Source organism: Myotis daubentonii, chromosome 9 (genome assembly GCF_963259705.1).
Source record: "Myotis daubentonii chromosome 9, mMyoDau2.1, whole genome shotgun sequence".
Taxonomy (NCBI): domain Eukaryota; kingdom Metazoa; phylum Chordata; class Mammalia; order Chiroptera; family Vespertilionidae; genus Myotis; species Myotis daubentonii.
The window spans coordinates 24186868-24214361 of record NC_081848.1 but is presented as its reverse complement, the minus strand read 5'-3'; the positions used below and the strand labels follow the sequence as shown (position 1 = coordinate 24214361).

Sequence of the window (27494 nt, the reverse complement as noted above, 5' to 3'; positions counted from 1 at the left end):
CCCTCTGGCACCTGGGACCCGGGCTTCCCTTGCAGCCCCAGCTTCATCCGGAATGACGTCCAGTCTAATTAGCATATTACGCTTTTATTATTATAGATAAGCATATTACTCCACTTTTATTTTTTTCCTCATTTCACTGTGGATTAAGAAAACCTAGCTTGGTGGTTGATCAAATGGAGGGAGCAAAGGAGACAGAAGGTCAGAAGTAAATCTGAAATTTCTATCAGGATGACTCATATGAGGATGCCATTTATAGGTTTAAAAAAAGGCAACCTTGGGAAAGAGAGACGGCTTTGGGGGAAATGACGTGTTCTATGTATATATAGAAACACAGCCATCGTTGCATGGCATTGTAGAACTGAAGGCTGCTTAGCGATGATCTACTGCATCTTCCCCAATTTACAGGTGAGGCTGTCGAGGTAGGAGAGAGTAAGTGGTTTGCTCAGGGTCATGCCAGTGGTAAGTGGTACAGATTTTACTACCATGCTACACGTTATCTTCAATACGCTACGTACTAGTGCTGTTGTGAAATGGGGTAACTTATATAGGGTTTCCCACACTTTGAATAATTTTAAAGACAATGTTTATTAAAATACATTTCATTTTTAGAATTGAGCTATAAGCTGTTAAAGTGTGTATACGTTTTTTTGACACCCTGTGTGTGGGTGTATTTAATCTTCACCCAAGGATATGCTTTCATTGATTTCTAGAGAGAGAGGAAGAGAGAGTGAAATATCGATCGGTTGCCTTCTGTACACACCCTGACCAGGGATCGAACCCACAGCCTAGGTATGTGCCCTGATTAAGAATCAAGCCCACAACCTTATAGTGAACGGGATGATGCTCCAATCAAGTGAGCCACCCAGCCAGGGCTAAATTTTATATTTCATGGAGCTTGTGTACGTATCCTTTTACTGGTTAAATGTTTGATCCCCCTCACTGGGTAGTGTGCTAGGGAGACCCAAATAAGAAGGCATGACCCTCACCTTTCAGGAGTTTAGAGTCTGTGTAGATAATAATTGCCATCTCCGGTGATCACTGATCTACCGAGATCTGTGCCAATGGAGTAGACATTGGAGGAGGGCTTGAGCCTGCTGGACTGCAGCAGGAAAGAACTTGCTCAGAAGGCAGCTCTGGAGCTATCGCATGCAGCATGGCGAGGAATCCCCAGGAGGACATGGGGACATGCGTCTTTCTAGGCAGAGGGACGAATGTGAGCAAAGGCTGAGGCCAGAGAGAGCCAGCATGTCTGGGATCTATATGTTCTTAGGTGTAATTCGAGCTTAAACTCCAAGGGGTTGCCAGTGAGGGTGGGGTGGTGGTGGCCTGAAATGTTGTTGGAAGGTCAGGCGGCACCTGCTGCACCAAGCATGTCAAACTCAAAGGCTAACATGGGCCAAATAAACAAGGTTTAAGCTTACATGGGCTGCAAAAAAAAAAAAAAAGCTCAGTTTTCATAGAAATGTAGGTTTATTTCGATAGACACATGCTGAATACAAAGGGCTGAAATAAACGAGTAATTGTTAACATAAAATAATAGAACATGTTAATAAAAACTAATATTTTATTGAACATGAACTTACCAGACGCTGAATAACTGCACAAATTAATAAGCGTAACGCAAATAAACTTATTTTTTCTTGTTCTCTTAAAGCGAAATATTTCCTGTTGTGCACACCAAACAAGTCAGTTCAAGACTAGTGATGTGGCAATCTGCTGCTAAAATATTTGCTGCTAGTATTAGTGGAGAGAAATGGTGCGTCTACACCATTTGGTAGTGTAAGGCAGGTAAGGGAAATGAGTGCAACACGATTATTAGTAATCAGTCATTAGTGAACGTTCTAGCTCGTTATTAATAATCCTGTATAATAAAAGCGTAATATGCTAAGTGTCTGACCATTCATTTGACCATTCATTCTACTTTTCCACCAGTCACTGTGATGCGTACTGACCACCAGGAGGCAGACGCTCTGACCCGTAGGTTAGCTTGCTGCTGGGGTCCAGCCGATTGGGACTGGGTATAAAGGGCCGGACATGCCCTAGAGCGCTCCCACGGTCCCTCCCCAGCCAGCCAGCCCCTTTTGGCCTGATTGGGACTGGGCGAGATGGCCGCGATTGGCTCTGATCGCTGGCCAGGCCAAGGAACCCCACCGTGCACTGAGCCTCTAGTTATGTATAACAAGATATTGTAAAAATTAAGTTATGAAATTTTTAGTAAAATGTTTCTTATATTCCTGTGTATATAATTATTGGCTGGATCACAAAAATACTTGTTGCGGGCTACATGTGGCCCGCGAGCCTCAAGTTTGACATGCTTGCGCTACACCGTGTGATAGAATGTCAGTTTCATCTTGTAACTAGTGACTGAGGAATTTTGTGCAGAGCATTGATGTGACTAGGTTTTCCAGTTGAGCAGTCTTCCAGGTAGCGTGGGAGACAGGTTGCTGCCTGAGGGGTGGGTTTGGAAATGGGAATGAGCCCAGTGTCGGAGAAATAGATGAGCAGGCTGTTGGAATGAATGGTCTGGGATGAGACGCCAAGGGCTTATAAGTGTGGAATGAACACAGATCTTGTTGTGCAGCGAATCAGATCCTGGCTCTTCCTACCTCTGTGACCTCTGACTTACCTTTCCTAAACCTCTCGCCTTATCTGTAAGGTTGGGGGAATTAATATCTGCCTCATATGGAACAAATGAGTATACGGAGAGAATGTAGTGCGGTGGCATATCATATGCACTTTAAAATGGTTCTTGTGGTTGTATTGTGGTTATTAATAATCAACCTGGAGATTGGCATGGGAATAAAGAGAGTTGGGAGGGATATTTTGGGGGTAGAATTGACAAGCAGTCACTGACCAGGTGTTGGGGGTAAGGGAGAGGAAGGAATTTTAGAAAACTCTCAGGTTTCTGGTTTGTCAAAAATTAGACAAGGCGGGGATGTGGGGGGTTGGTTGGTGGGTAGGCCTCTCGGGGTGGGGAGGACAGGTAGCGTTTGAAGGACTCACGGACCATTGGCTGGCAGTTGTAGGTATGTGGGTCATGGGTCAGTCGTTGAAGATGAGCAGTGGATGTGATGCCCCTGAGATTCTGTTGAGTGAGGGTGGGAGAGCACTGAGGGCAGAGCTGTGGGAAACACCAGAATTGAGGGGCAGGTGGAGAAAAGGTAGGCTGGGAAGGAGTGGGCAGAGAGGCCGGAGCCAGGACCTGGGTGCCGAGTTAGGAGAGCATTTCAGGAGGTGGGCGATCACCAGGCCAGACGCTTCAGAAGGGTTGGTTGTGTCATATGAGAGCTGGAAAATTCTCACTGGGCTTGGTTAGTAGAGCAGGAGGGAGGGCCGTGCCTGGAGCATTTGGAAAGTGGAGACAGCAAGCGTCCATTGCTCACTGAGGACAATTAAGGGAAAAGGGAAGGAGAGAGGCCGGGTGTTAGAGGTACATGCAGGTAAGGCCATGAACGGGGGTTTCTTATTGTTTGGTTTTGGTTTTTTGTTGTATTTTTTTAAGATGGAAAAGACGTGGCATGTTTATATGAAGAAGAGAGGGGGCCATTAGGAAGATTAAAGGAAAGGGCAGGGATGAAGGAGGGAGCAAGGCCTAGGACAGTGATGGCGAACCTTTTGAGCTCGGCGTGTCAGCATTTTGAAAAACCCTAACTGAACTCTGGTGCCGTGTCACATATAGAAATTTTTTCATCTTTGCAATCATAGTAAAACAAAGACTTATATTTTTGATATTTATTTTATATATTTAAATGCCATTTAACAAAGAAAAATCAACCAAAAAAATGAGTTCGCGTGTCACCTCTGACACGTGTGTCATAGGTTCGTCATCACTGGCCTAGGAGGAAGTAGGAGGCCAGAGAAGGGAGAGTATTAGAGACACTTAGAATTGGAGGAGCACTTCCATGAGAAACTGCAGGTACATGGAGGCGGTGGTGGATTTAAAACCTTGTTACATGCTACTCCGGTTAGAATGTTCATTATTTACCACATACTAACAGACCTATGTTGCTGTGGAACAGCCTGATACCTTTTTTTCCTATGTTCACCTTGTAGTTGAGGATCCTCTTTGTAACTTCCACGCCCCGAACTTCCTGAGGATCTCAGAGGTGGAAATGAGAGGTTCCGAGGATGCGGCAGCTGGAACAGTATTGCAGCGGCTGATCCAGGAACAACTGCGCTATGGCACCCCGACCGAGAACATGAACTTGCTGGCCATTCAGCACCAGGCCACAGGGAGTGCAGGACCAGCCCACCCGACAAACAGCTTTTCTTCCTCGGAAAACCTCACCCAAGAAGACCCACAAATGGTCTACCAGTCGGCACGCCAGGAACCGCAGGGTCAAGAACACCAGGTGGACAACACGGTGATGGAGAAGCAGGTCCGGTCCACGCAGCCTCAGCAGAACAACGAGGAGCTGCCCACCTACGAGGAGGCCAAAGCGCAGTCCCAGTTCTTCAGGGGGCAGCCGCCGCCGCCGCCGCCGCAGGGGGCCGTGGGTCACGGTTACTACATGGCGGGGGGCACCAGCCAGAAGGCCCGGACTGAGGGGAGGCCCACGGTGAACCGTGCCAACAGCGGGCAGGCGCATAAGGACGAGGCGCTGAAGGAACTTAAGCAGGGCCACGTCCGCTCGCTCAGTGAGAGAATCATGCAGCTGTCGCTGGAGAGGAATGGCGTTAAGCAGCACCTCCCTGGCTCAGGGAGTGGCAAGGGGTTCAAGGCGGCAGGGGGGCCCGCCCCAGCCCAGCCTGCAGGTAAAGTGCTGGACCCCCGGGGTCCGCCACCCGAGTACCCCTTCAAGCCCAAGCAAATGATGTCCCCGGTCAGCAAGACCCAGGAGCACGGACTTTTCTACAGCGACCAGCACCCTGGCATGGTCCACGAGATGGTCAAGCCTTACCCAGCTCCGCAGCCCGCGAGAACGGAAGTGGCCGTCCTGAGGTACCAGCCACCCCCGGAGTATGGGGTAACGAGGTGATTATCGAGCCTAGCCCTTTCACTCGGCTTTTCAAAACGCAGCAATCACGGTTTTAGCATTTGTCATTTTCAAGGCATGTTAGGTTTTTGTCATCAGGGTGTTGTTGTTTTCTCTTGTGCATATTATTGAATAAGCCAATTTTGGGCCAAAATATGTCGAGTGGAACCGATCCGAGGGCAGTTGGGGATTTATGAGTTTAGAGGAGGAGCCTGAGTTGTTGGCCGTCCGTGGGCGCTCTGCCTGGTGGCCAGGCAAAGCGGGAATTTTCCTGGCAGGCTCTGTGGAAAGCATCCGAACTCCTGGAACATATTATTACTATGGGTTTTATAGGGTGTTTCTTCATTGTAGGTTTTAAAGGAAAATGTAGTCTAAATGCTTGGGACGGTGGAGTTAAAGGGACCGTAGAAATCCTAGAGTCCCATCCCCGTAGTCAACAGATGACAAGCTAAAGCCTGGAGAGATTAATAAATTTCCACAGTGCACACTCCGAGGCAGCTGGAGCTCGGCTCAAGTGTTCCTGGTTGCCAAAGTCCTTCCCCTCCATGACCCTTAGCTGCTCTTCTGACTGGTTGATGGGGTCAGCAACACTTACCGAGAATGTATCCTGTGCAGCCCTGGTTCGGAGATAAGGATATGGTCCTTACTCTCGAGGACCTGCAACACTGTCTCCAGGGAGACCGGCATCTGAGCACATCATTGCAGTGCAGGCTGCTGTTTTAGGACAGGGGTGTGAGAGAGCGCCGGGATGACTCACAACCAGAGGGAGTAGGGACATCTGAGTTGGGTCTTCAGGGATAAATCAGAGCTGGGGGTTAGCGGTGAAGGAGCAGGATGTACTATGCAGGGGGGTTATCGTTGCTGCAGGCAGTTTAGGAGGTTTTGTCTGAATTGAGCTGCCGTCCTGCAGAGTTCTGGTGGGATAGGGTGTGGTAAGAGGTGGAAGAAGATGTGTTTGGACGTGGAAGTTGAGACCAGTGGGTGAAGGCCTTAAGTGTCATCATACTCAGAAGTTTAGAATGTATCCATAAACAATTGTGGTTTTGGCCCTAGCCGGTTTGGCTCACTGGATAGCGTCAGCCTGAGGACTAAAGGGTCCCAGGTTTGATTCCGGCCAAGGGCACATGCCCAAGTTGCAGGCTTGATTCCACCCCCGATCAGTAGGGGGCGTGCAGGAGGCAGCCAATCAATGATTCTCTCTCATCATTGATGTTTCTCTCTTTCGCTCTCCCTTCCTTTCTGAAATCAATGAAAAAAATATATTTAAAAAAATTGTGTTTTTGTTTGTATTTTTTAAATATATTTTTATTTATTTCAGAAAGGAAGGGAGAGGGGGAGAGAAAGAGAGAGAGAGAGAGAGAGAGAGAGAGAGAGAGAGAGAGAGAAACATCAATGATGAGAGAGACTGTTCAGCTGCCTCCTGCATGCCCCCTACTGGGGATCGAGCCCACAACCCCAGCATGTGCCTTGACTGGGAATCAAACTGTGACCTCCTAGTTCATAGGTCAACGCTCAACCACTGAGCAACATCAGCTGGGCCATAAACAATTGTTTTTAAGAAGAGGCTATGTTGGTGTTTAATCAAAAGGCGACTTCAGTGGCAATAAGGGCCAATTGGAGGGAAGGGAGAATGGAGGCTGTGAGGACCTCCAGGGACAGTTTCAGTAGCCCAGATAGGAAATGGGGAAGGTGGCGTAGGTTTGAGACCATGGTCTAGGGGAGTGGTCGGCAAACTGCGGCTCAAGAGCCGCATGTGGCTCGCGAGCCGCAGTTTGCCGACCACTGGCTAGGGGAGCAAAATGTGCTAAGAGAGGAGGGGAAATAGAATTGACAGGATTTAGTGATTGCCTACGTGTGGGCGTTGAGGAATAGGGCAGTTGAAAATAAGGCGGTTGAGGGGAAATGGGCGCTTGCCAGCATTTAGATGTTGCTGACTTTGCCTGCAGAGAGAGAGCGTGGGGCATGAGGAGAGAAGACAAGTGGCCACGGCCTGTTTGTTGGACAGTCTTCATTCCCACAAAGGGGCTGATTTATCTGTTTCTAAATCGAATGTGCTGAGGCTTCTCCTTGCGACCGCAGCGGTGGTGTGCAGGGCAGACCTTGGTCTACATCTTCTGAAAAGGGAGTGACTGGCCTTGGCAGAGAGAGAGCTGGCCTGCCGTCCACTCCCCACCCAGCTGCTGACACCTTCCCCCAGGAGGTTGGGAAAGCCAGCTCTGAAGCGGTGTGCCAACATTCTAGACTCCTGACAGGCCCAGAACTCCTTCCTCGCGTGGGCACAGTCTGACCCCGCTGGGGAATCCAGGACGGGGCTCGGGCTCCTGTTCTTACCCTTTCTCAGTTCCTTAGCCAAAGGAGAAAGTTAAACGCAAAAACTATCGGTTTGAAGAGGAAAATAAAGTAGTCTTCATATCTCTGCTGTTTGCACCACATTGGTTTACCATAGCTGCTTAAAATAATCCATGGGGTTTTATCCCATGGAATGGTAACAGGGTTTAGTTTGCAATAGTTCACATTTTTTCCCTGAATTTTTAACTCAACCTCCAGAGCTCGACAGAAGGTGAAAATATCCCCAGGTGAAGTCTCCTTCCTCCCCTTTGGAGGCACTGTTTGTTAATAAGGCGGTTGGCAATGCATAAAGTGGGCTGTTTTGCTTTTCTTTACTTGGCAGTAGGTGGGATATAAGGTGGGAGGCATAGTAAGAGGGAGGAGGAAAGCACTTCTTGGAGATCTACCCCTTATTTGTGGAAAGTGTCATTTGTCTCAATGTGTGATGTCAAAAGAAAAAGAAATGCAGGAGGGATTTGAGCCAGTTGCCAGACTTGGCAGCTAGATTGACATGACATCAAAATGTCCCGGGAGACGCAACAGACAGGCCATTGAGGCTGGGCCCCAGAACCACAAGGCCCCTTTGTGAGCCTGGCCGTGGCCAGCCAGCGTGGCTCCGGCGGCACAGCCTTGGCTGACGGGGTAAACAAAGTTGCCTCCACACCGTTTCTGCTTCAGTTGCATTCGCTGTGGCCTGAGCTCCAGGGGCTGGATCTAAAACTCAACACTGAGTGATGTACAAGTCATCTTTGACCCAAAAGATGAGCAGGACGCTCCGGTTTCACGGACACATTCCCTTGTGCTTAAAGGGTTTTCTGTTTGTCGTTAATGGTGATGGTTTAGAAAGCCGCAGGCTATTGGGTCAATAAGCCATAGACTCCTGGAAGAGGGGAGGCCTCCCAGTGAGATCGCTGAGTCCTTTTCCTTGCCTGGAGCTGCAGAAATGGGCTCAGTGTGTTGCCAATACTTATTCTCTCACCTGCTCTGATCTGCTAAAGATGGAGATGTGCGGTGGATTGTTGTAAAGCGCGATAGGCTCCCTTGGTGGGAAGCGCCATGAAGGGGCCACTAGGGAAGGCCTAGTGCACAGCTCGACTATTGTGTGGGTGAGCTCGTGGGGCTGGGGACTGGGGACTGGGGACTGAGGTGAGCTCACCTTGCTGAGGTAGCTGGTGGGGACTCGGGGACCATGAGCCGACATGGACAGGGCTCTGGTTTGTTCCTGTGCCCTCTTCCCTTTCCTGCATCTTGAAAGTGGAAATGGGTAGGAATGAAGACAGGGTGAGAATGGGACAGGTTGTTTACGGAGAATTGTGTCTTTAAAAAAAAAAGGCAAGCATTTGGTTATTGATTCTGACTCACTTTGTGAAAATAGAGCACTTCCAGGGGGATGAGTTGGCTCATGTTGGCTGTGCCGTTAACGGAAGTGAATGCATGAATGAACATCGGTGGATGATCTGATTTTTATCAGAGCAGTTAGGAGTAATTAGTCAAATGCATGTTTATTTTCCCCCAAAAATCTGTCCATATTCCCAAAGTGGAAACTAAAGATGCTAAAAATCACTTAAAATGCCCTAACCGGTTTGGCTCAATGGATAGAGCGTCGGCCTGCGGACTCAAGGGTCCCAGGTTCGATTGCGGTCAAGGGCATGTACCTTGGTTGCGGGCACATCCCCAGTAGGGAGTGTGCAGGAGGCAGCTGATTGATGTTTCTAACTCTCTATCCCTCTCCCTTCCTCTCTGTAAAAAAATCAATAAAATATATTTTAAAAAATAAATAAAAATAAAAATCACTTAAAATATTCTACTTTTGTAATATGCCCACTGTTAAACTTTCCCCTATACAAATTAATTTTTTCACATGTTATAATCATAGACTATACTGAGTTTAGTATGTTAGCTTTTGTTAGATAGTATCTTATCATGTTTTTCCACAATGTTTGTTTCCATTACCATCCTTTTATTACTGCATTTCATAAAGTATATAATTTACATCACTTTATGAATAACATTGTGAGCATCATCATGCATATCAAATTTTCCATATTTTGGTTTCGTTCCTTAGGAATCATTATTTAGAAATGAAATTGTTGGATAAATTGTAGTGAACATTTAATAAAAGACTTCGGACACTGAATAACTTTGCAAAGATATTATAGTGCCTGATCACTGTACTTTGACCAACATGAGGTCAGTACAATTAGAAAAACTTTGCTAGTTAGTGTTAACTCCTGGAAGTTAACAATTATCAGCTAGGTTAAATTTGGGGAGGGTATGTTGTAGTAGTTAGATTATTCTGATCTTAAACGTTGGTTCTCTGACACTAGCTCTGATTTTCAGTTTCTAGAACTCCGTTGCCACCCTTAGCAGGTAACAGTGGAGCACAGGTGGTGCTGGCAAGAGGCTGCACCTCCGAGCGCCTGGTGTGGGTTATCCTTAATCTTCCCAACACTCCTAAGGGATGCATACTATTAATATCTCTGTTTTCACAGGTGATAAACCTTAGGCTTAGGGAGAGAGATTAAAGTAACTTAGTCACGGGCACCAGCTGGGAATTGTAGGAGCCAGGGTGCACCCTGGATCTGTTGTCCCACACTGCGCCTCCCGTGAGTTCACACTGTATGTATATGTGTCTACTCTATGCTGCAGTGGATGCAAAGATTTACGTTTTCACTGTGTGGCCTACCCGGTGAATTTCTAATCAGGTTTGCATATCGCACCTGCTGTCCAGCCTGCACTCTGCCTACCTCTTGTTTTTATTCAGGAGGACCAGAATACTGATTAAGTATTCCAGACTTGCCAGGCCAGTGTGGCTCGTCGGGCATTGACCTATGAACCAGGAGGTCACAGCTCGATTCCCAATCAGGGCACATGTCCAGGTTGTGGGCCCAATCCCCAGTGGGGGACATGCAGGAGGCAGCCAATCAGTGATTCTCTCTCATCATTGATGTTTCTGTCTCTCCTTTCCTCTCTCTGAAATCAATAAAAACATTTAATGAAAAAGAAGAGGAAAGGTCACTTCTGTTGGTAAAACGAGCATATTCTCCTCTTTGAACCTCCCCATTGCCTTTTTTGCCCTTTCTCTGGGCTAAATCTTGCCCATTTGGCACAGTGGGCTTGACTTACTAGCTGCCTGGAAGCAGAGAGAAGAGTGGAGCCTGTTTATTGTTAATATTTTATTCATGTAGGAATATGTGGATTTGCTTTCTAGCATGTAGATGGATACTTAATAAAAGCATGAATGCCCTTCTGTCCTAAGCTGATAAAGCATCTTCTTATGAGATTTCAGAGGCAGAGGGCTGTGATTTCCTTCCACAGAGTGCGCTCACCCAGTTCTCTTCATCGCCACCAGTCATCACCTCCACCATCCTTCCATCTGTGCAGGGGGCTTGCAATTTCCTGCATCAATTGGGGGGGGGGGGGACCTATGGTGCAACCAATCCCCTGAATCTCTTGTATTTTTCTTTAAAAAATGCACTGTGCATTTGTACCCAGAAAAGCTCCTGGTTTGGTTTTATTTAAGACTAGTGGCCCGGTGTACAGACTCGTGCACATTGAAAGGATGCCACTTTCTTTCAGCTTCAGAGTTATGTTGTGCCAATAGTTGGTTCTTCAGATACATTCTGTTGACCACGCTGGCTTCTTTTGGCTTCAGACGTATGTTGTGCCAATAGTTGGTCTTCAGACATATTCTGGCGATGATGCCGCTTTCTTTCAGCTTCAGAATGTAAACAGTACGGCCAAATTCACTATCAACAATGACAGATTGAAATACACACATGCGATTGGTGCCAGTGAGAACTTTATATGTATTGTGCATGCACGAGTCAATGTTTATTTTTAAACTAGAGGCCCAGTGCACAAAATTCGTGTGTGTGTGGGGGGGGGGCTGCACCCTCTCACAGTCTGGGAACCCTCAGGGATGTCCGACTGCTGCGGAGGTGGAAGAGGCCCCCGCCGCTGCACTTGTCCAGCCATGAGCCCAGCTTCTGGCTGAGCAGCACTACCCCTGTGGGAGTGCACTGACCACCAGGGGGAAGCTCCTGCATTGAGCATCTGCCCCCTGGTGGTCGGTGCACGTCATAGAAACTGGTCATTCTGCTATCAGGCCAAAACCAGCTCTCCGACATCCCCTAAGGGGTCCAGGATTGGGAGAGAGTGCAGGCCAGACCAAGGGACCCCATCGGTGCATGATCGGGGCGGGGGAGGGATGCAGAAGGTTGGCCAGCCATGGAGGGGCTGTGGGAGGGCTCCAGGGTGTGTTCGGCCTGTCTCCCTCAGTCCCGATCGGCCGGACCCTGGCAGCAAGCTACCTACCGGTTGGAGCATTTGCCTCCTGGTGGTCAGTGCATGTCATAGCGAGCGCTTGAGTGGCCTTAGCATATCATTAGCATATTATGCTTTGATTGGTTGAATGGTTGACTAGATGACCAGACACTTAGCATATTAGGCTTTTATTATATAGGATTGCCAGTGTGCATCATATGTACCAGCCAGCCAGTCAGTTGGTTGGTCAGCCAGTTGGACAGACAGTCAGTTAGTTACTTAGCCTTTTATATATATAGATGGAGTCAAAGTTATTGACATTTTCTTGGGAACATGCCAAGTGACAGTGCAGGGAGGAGGCAGGGAGCAAAGGGGGACAGAGCCCCGGAGGACATGTGGCAAATTAGAAAGAATGCCTCTCTCTCCACAAGAAACCCATGTCAACCCAACAATGCTGCCAGAATGTAGATTAAATCGTGAACAAGCGTAAAGACATGTGCTAAAGAGCAGGGCGGACCCTTGGCGGGCCTGAGGTTTGGAACGTGCTGGAGAAAGCATGTTTGACGATCCCATCTTCCTTGAGTTGGAAATGGCTGGAGGAGGAAGGAGCATGTCTGCAGTAAGTCTGCATTTCCAAAGTGGGGGGTTATGATTTGCAGTTTATATAGTTGTGAAAATCAGTTGCTGTGTGGGGCCAAAAGGTAAGCCAGGCCCACGGCTATTGGATGAAAAACTATGCATTGTCCGTAACAAAATGAGGCCGTGGAGCCTTGTTTAGATTCCACCAGCTAAACATGTGTTTTGAATACCAGCATTAGCACTCAGGAGTTTCTCCAGTTTTTAAGCTGAATTATAGCTGGCTGAGCCAAGTCAAATGCCCTGTTTATCCTGAAAAACAGCTCTGCAGTATGGGAATTTCAAAAGGAGAGGGTCAAGTTCAGGTTACTTTCTCAGGAAGCCTCACACAATTCCAGCTGTCCTGAATTAAATGAGTGACTTCTCCAAACAAGAGGATTATCGCTATCCATCCTGCATGGCAATAGTTATGACCATAGTTCACCCAAGAGTTGAGTCTTAATATGAACATCTGTCACTATTACAGTGTCTGCACAACCAAAGGGAAAACCCATCGGGAAGCTGTGAGTTTGGGAAAGTAAGGTTCAAGGGGGTTGGCATTCTGGCTCTTCCACTTTGTGACAAATTGCACACGTTCTCTGAGCCTCAGTTGATTATAAGAGAGCAACTCAGGCAGGTTTCTAGCCTTCGTGTTTCCCCGGGAGGGTGTTGGAGCCTCGGGTGTTAGGGTGTGAATTGTGGACATGGTGGTGGCTCAGACTGGGCCACAGGAACCCAGGAGCAGAGGACCTGCCCTCTCTGCTTTCACCAATACAGGGAAATGGTGAGCTCCATTAGACCCTGGAAACAGAAAGCCAGGGCTTGGATCTCCTTTACGTTCCTAATATCTCTGTTGCACGTATTTTGCAAGTTACCATCCCGTGCTTTGCTCTTCTCATCTGAACAGAGAGACTGGCGGTAGGTCAGTATGAGATGGTGCATGTGGCCGTGCATACCACGGTGGCTGGACTGTGGTAAGTGCCCGGCCAATGTGAACCATAACAGGAAAATTTTACTGGACTTCTCATGAATGCCACACTCAGTGCTAGGCTCCGAATTGGGGCTGTGGATTACAAATGATAGTTATAGTAATGGTGATTCCTAGCCAACATTTGTCCAAGGTTTACTTTGTACATACTAACTCCTTAAGTCCTGTAACGATGAGCTAAATGGCATATAGTCCCAGGAAACTGAGACACATGATATCGAATAAGCTAGCTCTCTGACTTCACCATCTAACGGGAAATAGGCTCACAAAGTAGACAATGTGGTAGCATGGAGTTCTATTCGCAGTAGTTTCTCAATAAATGGTGGTTCTGTCCCCCCTTTTTCCCTTTTCTCTGTGCCCCATTACTATGAGATCCTTATCCTACTGGTGGCTGATCAGTAGTATTCTCTTTGGAAGCTGGGGATAGGTTGTTTCGTAGCACTCAGATGATCCTGTGTGAAATTTTCCTATTCTTTCCCAACACTCTTTCCCCCGCATTTACTCTAAGCCTAAAGCTGGCTGAGTAGTGGGACCAAGTAATAGAGGTTTGCTCCCCTGCCTGCACATCGTCCATTATAACATGGAGTGTATTGAATGTGTCACCAAGTTATCTGTGAGGCCAGTGTTTTCTGTTTAATAGAAGACTCCCCACTTTGGAAAGGCCTATTCTTTCCTGTCCCTTAAGCTTGGCAAAGCTACATGGGTCAGAGGGAAGCCTGGTGCTCCAAAAGCCAGGACTGTCGGCTCGGCTGGGTCCCTCAGCTCCGAGGAGACTGATGCGTGTATCCCTTGCATTTTACGCAGCGTGAAGGGGTGCTTAGACAGCGGTTCTCAACCTGTAGGTCGCGACCCCTTTGGGGGTCGGACCACCCTTTCACAGGGGTCGCCTAAGACCATCGGAAAACACATATATAATTACATATTGTTTTTGTGACTAATCACTATGCTTTAATTATGTTCAGTTTGTAACAATGAAATTGGGGGTCACCACAACATGAGGAAATGTATTAAAGGATCGCGGCATCAGGAAGGTTGAGAACCACTGGCTTAGGAGGTGGGAATGGGCGTCTGCCTTTGAGTCGAGGCGGTGTGTTGTGTGGTTCTTTTGTCTTTCGCCAAGGTCACCTCTTTCCGTGAGACATGATCGGCAGGACTTCGCCAACCTTCAGGAATGCACTTACTCAGTAACAGATCTGTGGTTTTTGTGGGTTCACCCCAGACAGGCGTACCTGGAACCTGGGTGAAAGCTGGGCATTGTGAATGGCCCTCGGGGGCATTTCCCTCCTGGGATGGAGTTGGACCTCGTACGCACAGACCTCCTCCTACACACGGGCCGACACATATCACACATTTCCATCAAGGTGCACACACGGTTTAGTTCTAAAGGGATGACCAGATCATTGTGTGATAGGTGTGGAGAGGGAGGGGAGGGAGGGCTTACATCTCCCTCGGGCAGCATTCCTTTCTGAAATCTGAGGATGGCTGGAAGGTGAAGCTCACTTAAGGACTAAAGAACCACATTGGCTCCATGGCTCACCTTGCCTTGGGGAACCCGGATCCCAGCTCTTTTCACAGGAAATGGAAGGGCTTCTGGATTGAAGGCGTGAGGAATCTGGTCGGGAAATTCCTCCCCAGCTCAGGTGGAGCCGCTGATGTTAGTTTTCTACCCAGGCAAGGCCTGTGGTCAGAATTGTCAGGATCTGCCAGGTTTATTGTGTGGCCATCTTTATGAATAGCTGGGTGTCTGTGAGGGAGGGCTCAGGAGACCCTTGTCAAATTGCCTTCCAGAGTTTGACATTTAGCTGCCAGGAGTCAGCACTCAGAGGAATCCTGGCTACAAGAAATGCTTGTAAAATGTGAGATTTGGAGGCTGGCAGGGTCCAAAAACATTCCAGCAAGTATACAAGGCCAGACCACCTCCTGGGAAAATTGGGGGTAGTCCTGGGAGCTTTGGCCATGGATGGCCCCAAGTAACAGGAGGTGACACAGGCTGATGCTTACGGATTAGAAGTAGCTGGATCTCCAGAGGACCCAGCCCTTTGAGACAGAATGTTGGTGATTTGGGGTTGCTATAATTCTTAGAGCCCCGGTTCCCAGATTGAGACCTGCAGGTTGAGGGAGTCAACAAGGAACCTCGTTTTCCCAAGTCCCTGCAGAAGAGAGGCAGCTGTGGTTGGGGAGCTAGGCATGGAGACGGTCCTTGCTGTGTTTATACCGGTAAAGGTTGCTGTTAGGAGGCCTTGGCTTAGGCTGAAAGCAAAGACGATGGTTTTTATGAAACAAGTTAACAGGAGTGAGGAGGGGATTGTTAGGGAGTGGAGACAGGAGATGGAAATTCGTGTTTTAAATGTAGAGCTGGACCCGGAATTCGAAAAGTCAAGGAGACACCTCTGTGTGTTCTTTTCAACATGGTTAAAATTAGACGTGATATCCAGACCTCCTCACCCCGGCAAATCAAAACACAAAGAAATTAGTTCCTTCCCCAGGACTTCGCCCCATTTCATTAAATGGCACCCCATTTGTGTGGAGCCCAACATCCAGGAGTAATTTTTCTTCTCACTTACTTTTCCCATCCATGATATACATAAAATCCACCCATTACTTCTCTTCTGCTCTACCCTGTGAGCCTTCGTCAGTCCCACCTAGACCTCACCGAGGCCTCCTCAGTGGGCGCCTTTTGTCCGTTCCCGCCACCGATGTACCATCTGTACCAGGTCAGCGTACAGGCGGCTTTTCCACCGGCCTCTGTTTACACCCTAGGGAACGGCCGGCCTTGCTTGTGAAGGCCCTTGTCCATCCCTCTGGTCTTAGCTTGCACTGCTGTTGCTGGTTGTGCTTGCGTCAGATCTTGCCCGCTCTCGGCCCTACCTGAGCCCCGAGCACTAGCAATTCCCTCCCTGAAATACTCCTTCCCCACTTCTCTCCTCCCTCCCCCAACCGCTAACTCCGCTAACTCAAACATCAGCTTCTCGCAGACTCCTCCCCGGACCTCTCAGTGTGAACTAGCCGCTCAGTCATCCACTGCCCCACCACTCTGCTTGGTTTGTGGAGAGGACTCATTCCTCTTCAGTACCCGGCTTTGTTTGTTGATTGTTTGGTGGCTGGCCTGTCCCTCTCCCTGAGACTGTGCGCTTCGTGAGGAGGGCCTTACCTGTCTCGTTCACTGTACGCCCAGTGACCAGAGCAGTGCTGATTCGGAGGGAGGCGGTAAATCTGTGGCCTGCAGGACTGAACCTGCTGTACTCAGCCCAGCCCTGGGAAGTTCACTGATGACCTCTGGTCGTGGAAGCATCGATGTGCATATGCTGCTGGGCCTTCCTTCCTTCTGCACCACTTCCCCGGGTCTGATGGCTGGTCTTCTGTTCCCTTGCAGCCGCCCATGCCAGCTTCCTTTCCCGTCAACAGTGCAGCAGCACAGCCCCATGTCCTCCCAGAACTCCTCGGTCAGCGGGCCTCTGCACTCCACCTCCTTGCCGCTGCCACTCCCGGTGACCCTGGCCGCCCCGCAGCCGCCGCCTGCCGCCTCCCCCAGCCAGCAGCTGGGTCCCGATGCCTTTGCGATTGTGGAGCGAGCCCAGCAGATGGTGGAGATACTAACAGAGGAGAACCGCGTGCTTCACCAGGAACTTCAGGGTTACTGTGACAACGCTGACAAGCTCCACAAGGTATGTGACTTCTGAGGGAAGGGGAGGGAGAAGGTTCTTTAAAAGGGACAGAAATATATGTGTGTGTGTGTGTGTGTGTGTGTGTGTGTGTGTGTGTGTGTGTGTGTGGAGAGAGAGAGAGAGAAACATCAATGATGTGAATTAATAGGCTGCCTCCTGCATGCCCCCCACTGGGGATTGAGCCCGAAACCTGGCATGTGCCCTGATCCGGAATCGAACCATGACCTAGTTCATAGGTCAACACTCAACCACTGAGGCACGCTGGCTGGGCAGGACAGAATTCTTTACCTGCTGGGGGTGGGGAGGGTTGATTCATTGACCCCTTGCCAGCAGTTAACTAGATCCCTTTTTATGCCAGGTACTGTGTAAGGCTCGAAGGAGGCCAAACATAAATATTACGCGGTGCCTGCCTACAGCATACAGTCCAAAAGGGGAGAGTTGCCTAAGCTCATGCCTGCAGTGGCACTTCTGGGGCTCCAGTAGGTACAGCAGAGGTGGCCCTGGTCTGGAGAATCAGCGGCTAAGGAGTATTTCCCCAGGTGGACAGTGTGGAAGAGTAGCCCAGGGAATGAGTTGAGAGAGACAGGTTTCCATTAAATCGGGGATTTTCAGGAGCCCTGTCATCGCCATGCTGGTTTCCTTAGCTGGTCCCTTCAAAAGCAGCTAGCCCATTCTCGGTGTTGTCTCAGCACTGAGGGGCGAGGTCGAGTTACTGTGCCCTCTCCCTGTGCTTGTGACTTGTCAGGTGGGAAGATGCTGTGTCATTCCAGCGTGTGTAGTATCGTGGGAATATTGGAGTCTATGGCAGCCTTCGGCCTTTGGCTTGATGCTGAGAGCCTGAGTCGATAGGAAAACGTCAGCCAGGTCAGCACTCCAAATGCTGCGGGTAGAACAGAAGACGTGAGGGGGGCAAAGGTCATGGATGTTTTAAGGCAGCAGAGCCACGGGGCGCTGGAGTTTCCTCTCTGCAGGCAAGGAGGCGTGTGTGGCGGAAGGCATCTTGCCAGAGTCTAAGTCCCTGGCTCCGCCCTGGCCAATCAGAGGCCTTGGTAAAGAGAAAGGGAGGGATATAAACCTTCCCAACCACAGGATCTGGTCCTGTGACAGGCAGTGCTCCTGGCTGGCCATTTGGTGGTCACTGTTTAGCACGGATCCCTCAGGGGAAGCCTGGTCGCGTTGCTGGTCAGGGTGTCAGAGCACTCAGCTCCTCTGAGCGTTTGAGGCTGGTGTAGACAGCTGGGAGCAGTGGGTTTGGTGACAAATACGTGCACGGGCTGAATCTGCCCCAGCGCATCTGTGCGGAGCTTCCACAGGAATGGTCTGGAGCAGTGGTCGGCAAACAGTGGCTCGCGAGCCACATGCGGCTCTTTGGCCCCTTCAGTGTGGCTCTTCCACAAAATACCACGTGCGGGTGCGCACGTACAGTGCGAAGTTGACTTAAAACTTTAAGTAAAGTTTATTAAGTTAATTTTAGGGAACGTTGTGGAGTGAAAGAAGATGTAGTGTCGAGGACTGAGAAAGGTATGTTGAGATGGTTTGGACATATAGAGAGGATGAACGAAAGGAGATAGATGAAACAAGTATACAAGACGAGTGTGGATGGGAGAGTTGGAAGGGGTCGACCTCAGCGAACATACCTCAATCAGATTGAGGACGTTTTTAGCAAAGGCCAGCTTAGGAGTACCCTAATTAAGTTAATAACAATGTACCTACCTATATAGTTTAAGTTTAAAAAATTTGGCTCTCAAAAGAAATTTCAATCATTGTACTGTTGATATTTGGTTCTGTTGACTAATGAATTTGCCGACCACTGGTCTGCAGTCAAGACCAGGCTTGGCTCAGAGAGCTCTGGCTGCCTTTACTGGAGGAAAAATGAGAGCCAGAAACACGGGCTGCGAGAGTGCCGCCGCGCTCCAGGCACACCCGTAGGAGGCGGGAAACCCGCTGTCTCCGGCCTTGGCTGTGGCTGCTGCTCAGGCCCCAGCTTGCCTCTGACACCTCCCAGGGCACGGCCTACAACTGGAAAGGACCAGCTCAGCACTTCTGCGAAATAAGCCGTTCTTTCTTCTCCCTAATGAGCTCTGTGGCACACGCGTCCAGACGCTATGCAGACCCACCTGAGGGCAGAGTTTGGTTCTGAGTCTTTTCACACGGGTGTTTCACAGTTTCGTGGAGGGGGCAGAGATCGGGAGGCTTTGATATTTTCCATTGACTTGTTTATTAATATATACTTTATTGACGTGTAACATGCATTTCTTTCTTGATTTTGATGCACATTTCTATTTTTTAAATTTATTTTTTAGAGAGAGAGCGAGAGGAAGGGGTAGGTAGGGGGAGAGAAAGAAAGAAACAGAGAAACATCAGTTTTGTTGTGCTACTTATCTATGCATTCTTTTGGTTGATCCTTATATGTGCCCTGACCGAGGATCAAATCCACAACCTTAGTGTATCTGGACAACACTCTAACCAATTGAGCTACCTGGCTAGGGCTCACATTTCTATTTTTGAAAAACAGAATTCATCTCCCAGTGACTCAATTCCCTGCACAGGGGATGATTCTTAACCTTTGTGACCAAAGGATTTTTTAAAATAATTTCTATTATAATTTATTATTTAATTTTTTAATAGTTTATAAATATATAATTGGTTTTCTTTTTTTTTCTTTTTTTGTGACCAAAGGATTTTGATGACTTCTGAAAAAGGAGAAAAATAAAAGCTGTTTGCCTTCTGGAACCCAAAACCCCTCAGTCCTTTGACTACCATAAATAGTTCTATAGATATTACATTTCATTGATCTACCACACATCCAACTGGAAAGGCCCATATGTCAATTGAAAAGCTCAGACTGCCGAAACCGGTTTGGCTCAGTGGATAGAGCGTCGGCCTGTGGACTGAAAGGCCCCAGGTTCAGTTCCGGTCGAGGGCATGTACCTGGGTTGCGGGCGCATCCCTAGTAGGAGATGTGCAGGAGGCAGCTGATCAATGTTTCTCTCTCATGGATGTTTCTAACTCTCTATCTCTCTCACTTCCTCTCTGTAAAAGATCAATAAAATATATTTAAAAAAAAAAAAAAAAGCTCAGATTTTGACAAATACTTGCCGTGCCCATCACTAGTTCCGGAGCCATTCTCAACAGCTTAGGACCATGAGCCGGAGGAGCCGGTGAACTTGGTGATAGCATTCCCCGGCTGCATGCCTTGCTCGTCCTGTCCCAGGCCTCCCTCGGCTCGGCCTCACTGTTCAGTTGTCTCTCGGCCGCTGCTTAGGCCTCAGGTCCGGGAAGGGGACTGTCATGTGGGCACGGTGACGATTTTGCTTCTCAGTGATGGGGACTGTCACTTTGGGGTGGAGCCACTGTGCTGATTGTAGGATGTGCTGCCCTGTGCCAGCAGTAACATCCGGGCTGGATCCTCGCACACTGGGCATGTTCAGAGTCAGTGTGAGGGCAACACTGAAAACAGAAGAATGTTTGATTGCAGGCTTAGCCTGTGCACGCTGTGCCAGGAACATGGCAGGAAAGAACGACCCAGCTCAGAGACGCCAGTGCACAGCCCAGACGGGAAGACGTTTCCAGAGGCACGAGGTGGCAATTTTCCCTGTTAGTGTTGGAATGAGGGTTGAGGACCCTCAGGAAGGGAGGGTGTTTTTCAGTATTTCCTTTTACTCACTCATTTGCTTCGCTTTCCTCCCAGTTTCCCTGAAGCATAATTAATGGACAGCACTTCCAGCAGGACCAGACTGTGTTTCGTCGAGTGGGTTGGCCTCAGAAGCCACCGGGGCGATGGACATTTGGAGGGAGAGGGCTGGAAGGCATGCGAGGCAGTGACGGCTACCCCAGGCCTTGCTGTAGTGAAGCCCCTCTCCTGTCAGCTCAGCGTGGTGGCTCTGACTGGGCAGTCTGGGACTCCGCATTCCACACCTTGTGTGCCCAAGGTCATCCTCGTCCCAGGCCTCCCCTCGGCTGGGCCTCACTGCTCAATTGTCTGACCGGGCAATCTGGGACTTAGATAGTAGACCTGCCTTGGGTCCTGTGGGTCCCTGAGCTGTGCATAGGAAGGTGCTCAGGGGAGAAGCCAGTACCCAGAGCTTGGCATGGCTGGGATTTTCTCAGGGTCCTTGTCTGCCTGTTGGCTTCATGGCACCAGGGCTTTCCAGTCTGCTCGTGGTTCTGTTTCTGGGACAGTGAGTGCTTCTCTGTGAGTTCAAGGGCCCTGGATGACCTGGCCTAAGAGCTTGCTGACATCTGGGCTGGAAGGGAGGATGGGGTTGTGAAGGCAAACCCAGTATTCTCATCACAAGGTCACACTCACACTCTGACCTGGCCCAGTTGGTGTTTATATCAAAGTCAGTCTGTCCAGCCTTGTCTTCGTCTTTAACAAACGTCAGGGAGGACTTAAGATGCTCTGAACATGAGGGATTTGAAGAATTGGGTGTGGTTCTTGTTCTGAAGGAGTGTGCAATTAGAACTCAGAGAACTTTGGACTTGAAATTCTGAGAATGGTTCTAGTCCAATTTCCCACCCCTTAGGAATCCTTGTGTCATATCCTGAAAGGAGGTCATTTATTTTATTATTTTATTTTTTTACATGAATGCTTCCAGGGATGAGAAGCTCACTACCGGGCTTAGTGTGCTTCTGGAAAATGTAGTTTGGAAATTCTTATGTTGAATCAAAATCTGCATCTTTTAACTTCCTACATATAGTCATTGTTCTGTCCTCTAGGACTACAATAAAGGAGACTAATCTGTCTCCATTGTGACAGCTGTCACTTCTCACAGGAAGTATCTTATCTGAACTAAGACTCTTGCCCTTTCTCTCTTGGTAGCTACAAGCACATAACCAAATCCCAATTCTCGGTTGTTTCGTATTTGAGATTACTAACTAGGCTGTCAGAGGGATCCTGCAGTTGCCTTTCATAGTGTGCAGAGAGAAGTTCTTTTAATGAAAGGAAAAAAATCCAAGATCAGGTATCATTTCTCAGTGCCCAAGACTGTTTTTGAGGAGGTATAAATTTAAAGATTAAACTTATTTTTTCACTGGCAGGGCACAGTGCTTGGGCTATAGACTATTTCTGCCCTGAAGGAATTGACAATCAAATCAGTCACAAAACGCACACGCACATTTGAGTTCAGTCATGAATACAGCAGGTGAGCGTACAGTGGGTGTGCAGCTGAGGAAGGCTTCCTAGTTGTCCTGGGCTTGGAGCATTGGCACTCTGTTACAGTGGATCGTGGACACATCAGGTTTTATGGTCCTCTCTCCTTACATAGCGACTAGGTGATGCCCTTTGGTCGTGACAGGTACTGTCCCTGCCCATCTATCCAAAAATAAAAGCCACCTTTTATAGATGAAATTAGCACAGCAATGGTGGTATTTTGGAGTCATCTCTTTTGAAAACAAAATAAAAGGAAAGAACATGATTTGTGCTAGAGCTATGAACAGGATTCAGGACATGCTGTTCTGTCTGCTGCCGCATTACTGACCGTCATAATCTCTTTAGAAGAAACAGGTCTGTGGAAATGAGGGGACCGTGGAAGTATCAACTCTGGTATTAGGAGGCCTTGGAGAAAATAAGACAGTACCGACAGGAGCCTTAGTGTTCTCGACCCTGCCCTGGTCAGCTGCCACTAAAGAAACCCTGCAGCTCCCTAGCCTTTCCCTGTCCTCTCCTCAGATGTATCTTGGCTCGATTGTAGCCTCCGGGGGCACTAACCACATTCTCTCTCCTTTAAGTTTTGGCTTCCCGGCTCATGGCATCACTGGCTCAGTCTCTCCCACCGGTTCTTCTGCCGCCCCTACCCCTGCAGTGTTGATGCTCCCCATGGGTGGCCCTCTCATATGCTGCTGCTCTCCCTAAGTGGTCTCCACTGTATGATTTCATGTCATCCGCACATGACACAGTTCCCTTCCTTACTTTCCCACCTGTATCTCCTCCTGCTAAGGGGAAATCCTCGCCAAGATGTTCCGCATTCTCCCCAGACATGGTAACTCCAACACTGAACTGGCTTTCTTTCTTTGCTAAAGAAAGAATGGTTTCTCTTACAACCATTGATCTTGGCCAGTCTTACTGCTCCGTCTTCTAAGCAATGAATGTCTGTGCTGTCTTTGATATCTTTCTCCCGTCCAGTTCAGACCGTCACTAAGACCTGTTGATTCCACTCCTCAGGGCCTTTGGAATCTGTCCTTGTATAGGGTGTCCCAAAATTCACGCAAGAAGTAATTTTGATAGAAAACACAGGTTTATAATTAAAAATTGTAAATTTTTTATTGATTCATAAAGTATACAGTATAGGGTTATGTATGGAATAGCACATCAGGTAAATGGCCTCCACGGCTTTGCTGGCACATACACAAAGCCATGGTCTTCATTGTCCCTGCTCCTGGGCCATAATTGGTACTTGGTAATGCTTATCAAATTGAAGGGATTGAAATCAAAGGGCAACAGATATTAGAATCCGATTCAATAAACCAAGTAAAATTAGGCTTTTATTTTTTGTTGTTGTTGTTAATGCTCACGCAAAATTCAAATCTTGTGTGAATTTTGGGACACCCTATAGTTACCCTAGTTCACGCTTTGTCATCGGTCACTGAGCCGTTTACATTAGCTTCTTCCTTGGACTTCTTTTCTCCTGCCTTGTCTCCCCACCCCCTCTCTCCAACCCCATCCTTAATTTATCTTTGTAAAACCTCTGGTAAGACCATGCTGCCCTTCTGCTTATATGGGTGTGTGTCCTCCCATACTTCTCCCTGGCCCACAAAGTCCTTCCACTTGGCCCTGGCTCCTACCACTTGCCCCTCGCGCTCATCAGAGACATGCACTTTCATGGCTTGGCCTTGGCTCACGTCCTATCTTCTGCCTGGGATGCCAACACCCTTTGGCCTTTTCTTTTCCGCTTGCCAAATCCCTATTCATCCCTCAAGACTCATTTTCAGTGGCATTTTCTCTGAAATCTTATCTAAAGAAACTCTTCTCAGCCCTGCAAAATGACCTTGCCGCCCAGCTCCGTCGTAGCATTACACCACCACACCCCTTATGACTTTGCTTTACTGAAGTGGATGTGTCTGGGTGCAGGCCATCTCTAGACTTTGAGTTCCTAAGACCAGGTATCCTTGGCACCCAGACACACAGTGAGTGTACAGTGAACACCTGTTAGGATATGTTTTGTTTATAGGAACCCCAGCAGGGACTTCTGATCAGGGCAATTGGGGTGCCTGCCTCATGGTGACATAGCTCTCCAGTGGAGACCAAAAACATGGTGCAAGTCTCTCAGTGCCCAATGAGGGACGCCAGTGCTCTCAACCCTGCCTGCCTTGCCTCTGATTCCGACTTTTAGCAATACATCAAGGTTCTGTGTTTGCAGGCACTCTTTATCCTTTCTCTGGTATTTATTTAGGTCACACAACACTAAAACGGGATTTATTGATAGCTACTTCAGAAACTCACTAGTAAGTTAGACTCCTGTTACCACAGTTAGAGCTACCTATTATAGATTTATATATGCCGCAGATTAAATGCTCTCCCAGTTACAGCTCTTGATTTAGTGAAATACAAAAAAAGAGCAACAACAAAAAAAATGGTTTAATCCCATATTTTTCAATTCCTTCATGCAAAGAGATTGTCTATGGTACGTTTGTTTATGATTAGCTTCAAGTCCATTCGTCCTTTATATAGATAGTTTCCTAGGAAAAGGAGTAAAAATGCTAAGTAAAGCAGCATCTCCTCAAGTGGGTTTTATGTTCCTTTGGGGATGGGAACATAAAAGGAAGTTTCCTGGATGAGCACTGTACTTGGAGTCTGGAAATTTGGGTTCCAGTTGTGGTCCTTTAGTTGTTCTGTATTTAATATTTTCCCTTATGTTAACTGGGAATACTAATCTATATATATAAAACCCTAAACCACAAGACGACCGGCCGGTAGCTATGACACGCACTGACCACCAGGGGGCAGACGCTCAATGCAGGAGCTGCCCCCTGGTGGTCAGTGCGCTCCCACAGTGAGAGCGCTGCTCAGCTGACCGGCAGAAACCAGACACTGGGCTCATGGCTGGCGAGTGCAGCTGCGGTGGCACAAGCCTCTCCCGCCTACTTGGCGTGAGCACTACTGAGTGGCAGCAATGGCAGCAGGCACAGTGGTGAGCGGGAGAGGCGTGGCGCTTGGCCCTGGCTCGGGCTCCTCTCCTGCCGCCTGCTGCTTCACACACTACTACATCCCTCAAGGGGTCCCAGATTGCGAGAGGGCGCAGGCCAGACTGAGGGACCCCACCGGTGCATGAATCCGTGTACCGGGCCTCTAGTAATAGTTGTAAATTGCTGTACAAAATATTAGAGGCTTAAGTTGTGTTTAAATTCACCCTTTCTGGAATTGGTACAGAGATTTTTCCAAGGTGACATCAGATGGTCCATCCAGACTTGTGAGTCTGCTATTTGCAGGACCCTAATGTAGCCCTCAGAAGGCAGACGAGGGTGGGGGTGAAATTGATTACACCATTTGGTATACATGAAACTTGAGATGCAGAAAAGGCCACATTGAAGATACAGCTTTCACACTTGGAATGTCAAAGAGGCAGTGTAGACCGAGCCAGTGTGGCTAAGTGGTTGAGCGTTGACCTATGAACCAGGAGGTCACGGTTCGATTCCTAGTCAGGGCATATGCCCAGGTTGTGGGCTCGATCCCCAGTAGGGCATGTGCATGAGGCAGCTGATCAATGATTCTCTCTCATCACTGACGTTTCTATCTCTGTCTCTCTCTGTCTCCCTTCCTCTCTCTGAAATCAATATAAACATTTTTTTAAAGAGTTGGTGTAACTCAGGCACCGATGGGAATGTCAGAGTCCCACTTTCATGTCACTTCTTTCTTGTAGTTTGAAAAAGAACTTCAGAGGATTTCGGAAGCCTATGAGAGTCTGGTCAAGTCCACTGCCAAGCGAGAGTCCCTGGACAAGGCGATGAGAAACAAACTGGAGGGCGAGATTCGAAGACTTCATGACTTCAACAGGGACCTTCGAGGCACGTCAGCTTCCGTTCATGTTTTCTCTCTATCCCACAGCGCTCTGTGACCAACAGCCTGACTTCAGGTCCCAACAGTGTGAGATAACCTTGGAAATTCCAACCACCTGGGAAAGGGCTCTCAGAGAGCGGAATTGTTCCTTTCTGCCGTTTAGGGTGTAGGTTTCAGCACCGAGCCTGAGAAGTGACAGCCTATATGCAAAGTGAGGGAGTAGGAGTGCAGCTTCTTCTGGCTTGAAAAGTCCTGACTGTGACTTGTGACTTGTGACTATGTGAGTGGCAACTTTGAAAAGAGTGTTAGATGCACAGCTCTTCCCACACATGCTGAGTCATTTGGTAGCATGCTGTAAAAGCCAGTGCTGAACACTTGCTTGGTATAGCATAGAAGACAGACTAGACATGTCCCTCTGATGGAAAAATAAAGGCCAATAGGCCGACAGATGTGTATCTATAATAATAAAAGCGTATTATGCTAATTAGACCAGACGACCTTCGGATGAAGCCAGGGCTGCAAGGGAAGCCCAGGTGCCAGGTGCCTGCCCGGCAGCTGGGGGAAGAAAGGCCTACTCTTGCATGAATTTTGTGCATCGGGCCTCTAGTATATGTATATACTTCCCCAAAACTAGGAGTCACCTGCTACAGGGTTTTGGCAACCTCCAACATACAGAATAACTCGACGCATAAAATTTAACTTCACCTTCAATCAGCCAAGCCATTTTTCAGTTGCCTTGTATGTAGTCTCTAGATCCTACTTTTTCTATTATTACAAACCTCTTTATCTTGCATATCGTGTACATTCAATGAAGACCTGTTAAGCTGAATTATTTAATGGAATAAATGAAAATTTGCCAGTTGCTTTGAGCAAATGTAGAACTAACTGTGTAGAATCTTCATCCATTAGGTCATTTTGACCTTTTTTGGTATTTAATTGTTGTTCTAAGATACAGGTAGCATTTGCAGGCTAAAACAGAGGGCTCATGGTCAGGGTTAGACTAGGGCTGGGTTTGGGGCCAAGGAGTCAACCCTTTGCAAGGACTTCAAATCAGAGGTTTGCTCACAGGCAGCAAAGCGATTTTTCTTGGAATCTGTTCTTAGCTGCCCCCTGCTGGTGCACATCTTGGCATTCCATTGCATAAAGGCACAGTGTGGCATCTGAAGACTTCTTTTGACATTTTGGAATGTATTGTTCCTCCCCAAAAGTTGTTCAGTTTGGGGCTCCTGCCTGAGCATCTTTTCATACCCAGCTCTTGGCTCCCACGTTATTTCTCAGTTGATGACAACTTAGATCCATACACATTTCTTCATAATCCTTTTCTCTCTGTGCACAGATCGACTGGAGACTGCCAACAGGCAGCTGTCCAGCAGGGAGTATGACGGCCATGAAGACAGAGCCGTGGAGGGCCTGTATGCTTCCCAGAGTGAGTCTCCATGTTTATCCATCCCAACGTTGGTATTTTTAAAACCTAGGGGCCTGAACAAAGAATCGTGTTAATTTTAAGTAGGTTTTGTGCTGTGTACCTGTGGGGTTTTGTAATTTAGCACATAAGCCGTTGGGCCTCCTAGGTCTGCCAGAGATGAAGCCAAAGTTATTGGGCATTATTTCAGTAATGTTTATTCTGACCTTCTGACCTGGGCCACCTGAAGGACCACATC

General features: G+C 48.2%; 1 protein-coding gene across 5 annotated transcripts in view; it reads left to right on the top strand.

Moving 5' to 3' along the window:
- Window positions 1-27494, top strand: part of AMOTL1 (angiomotin like 1) — a 147463-nt gene that overhangs the window by 75859 nt on the left and 44110 nt on the right. For all 5 annotated transcript variants that reach the window (XM_059708115.1, XM_059708111.1, XM_059708113.1 and 2 more), the window contains 4 exons: window positions 4054-4975; window positions 16547-16838; window positions 25697-25841; window positions 27170-27259. In XM_059708115.1, the coding sequence (XP_059564098.1) occupies window positions 4054-4975; window positions 16547-16838; window positions 25697-25841; window positions 27170-27259 (1449 nt within the window). The remainder of the gene's footprint in view (window positions 1-4053; window positions 4976-16546; window positions 16839-25696; window positions 25842-27169; window positions 27260-27494) is intronic.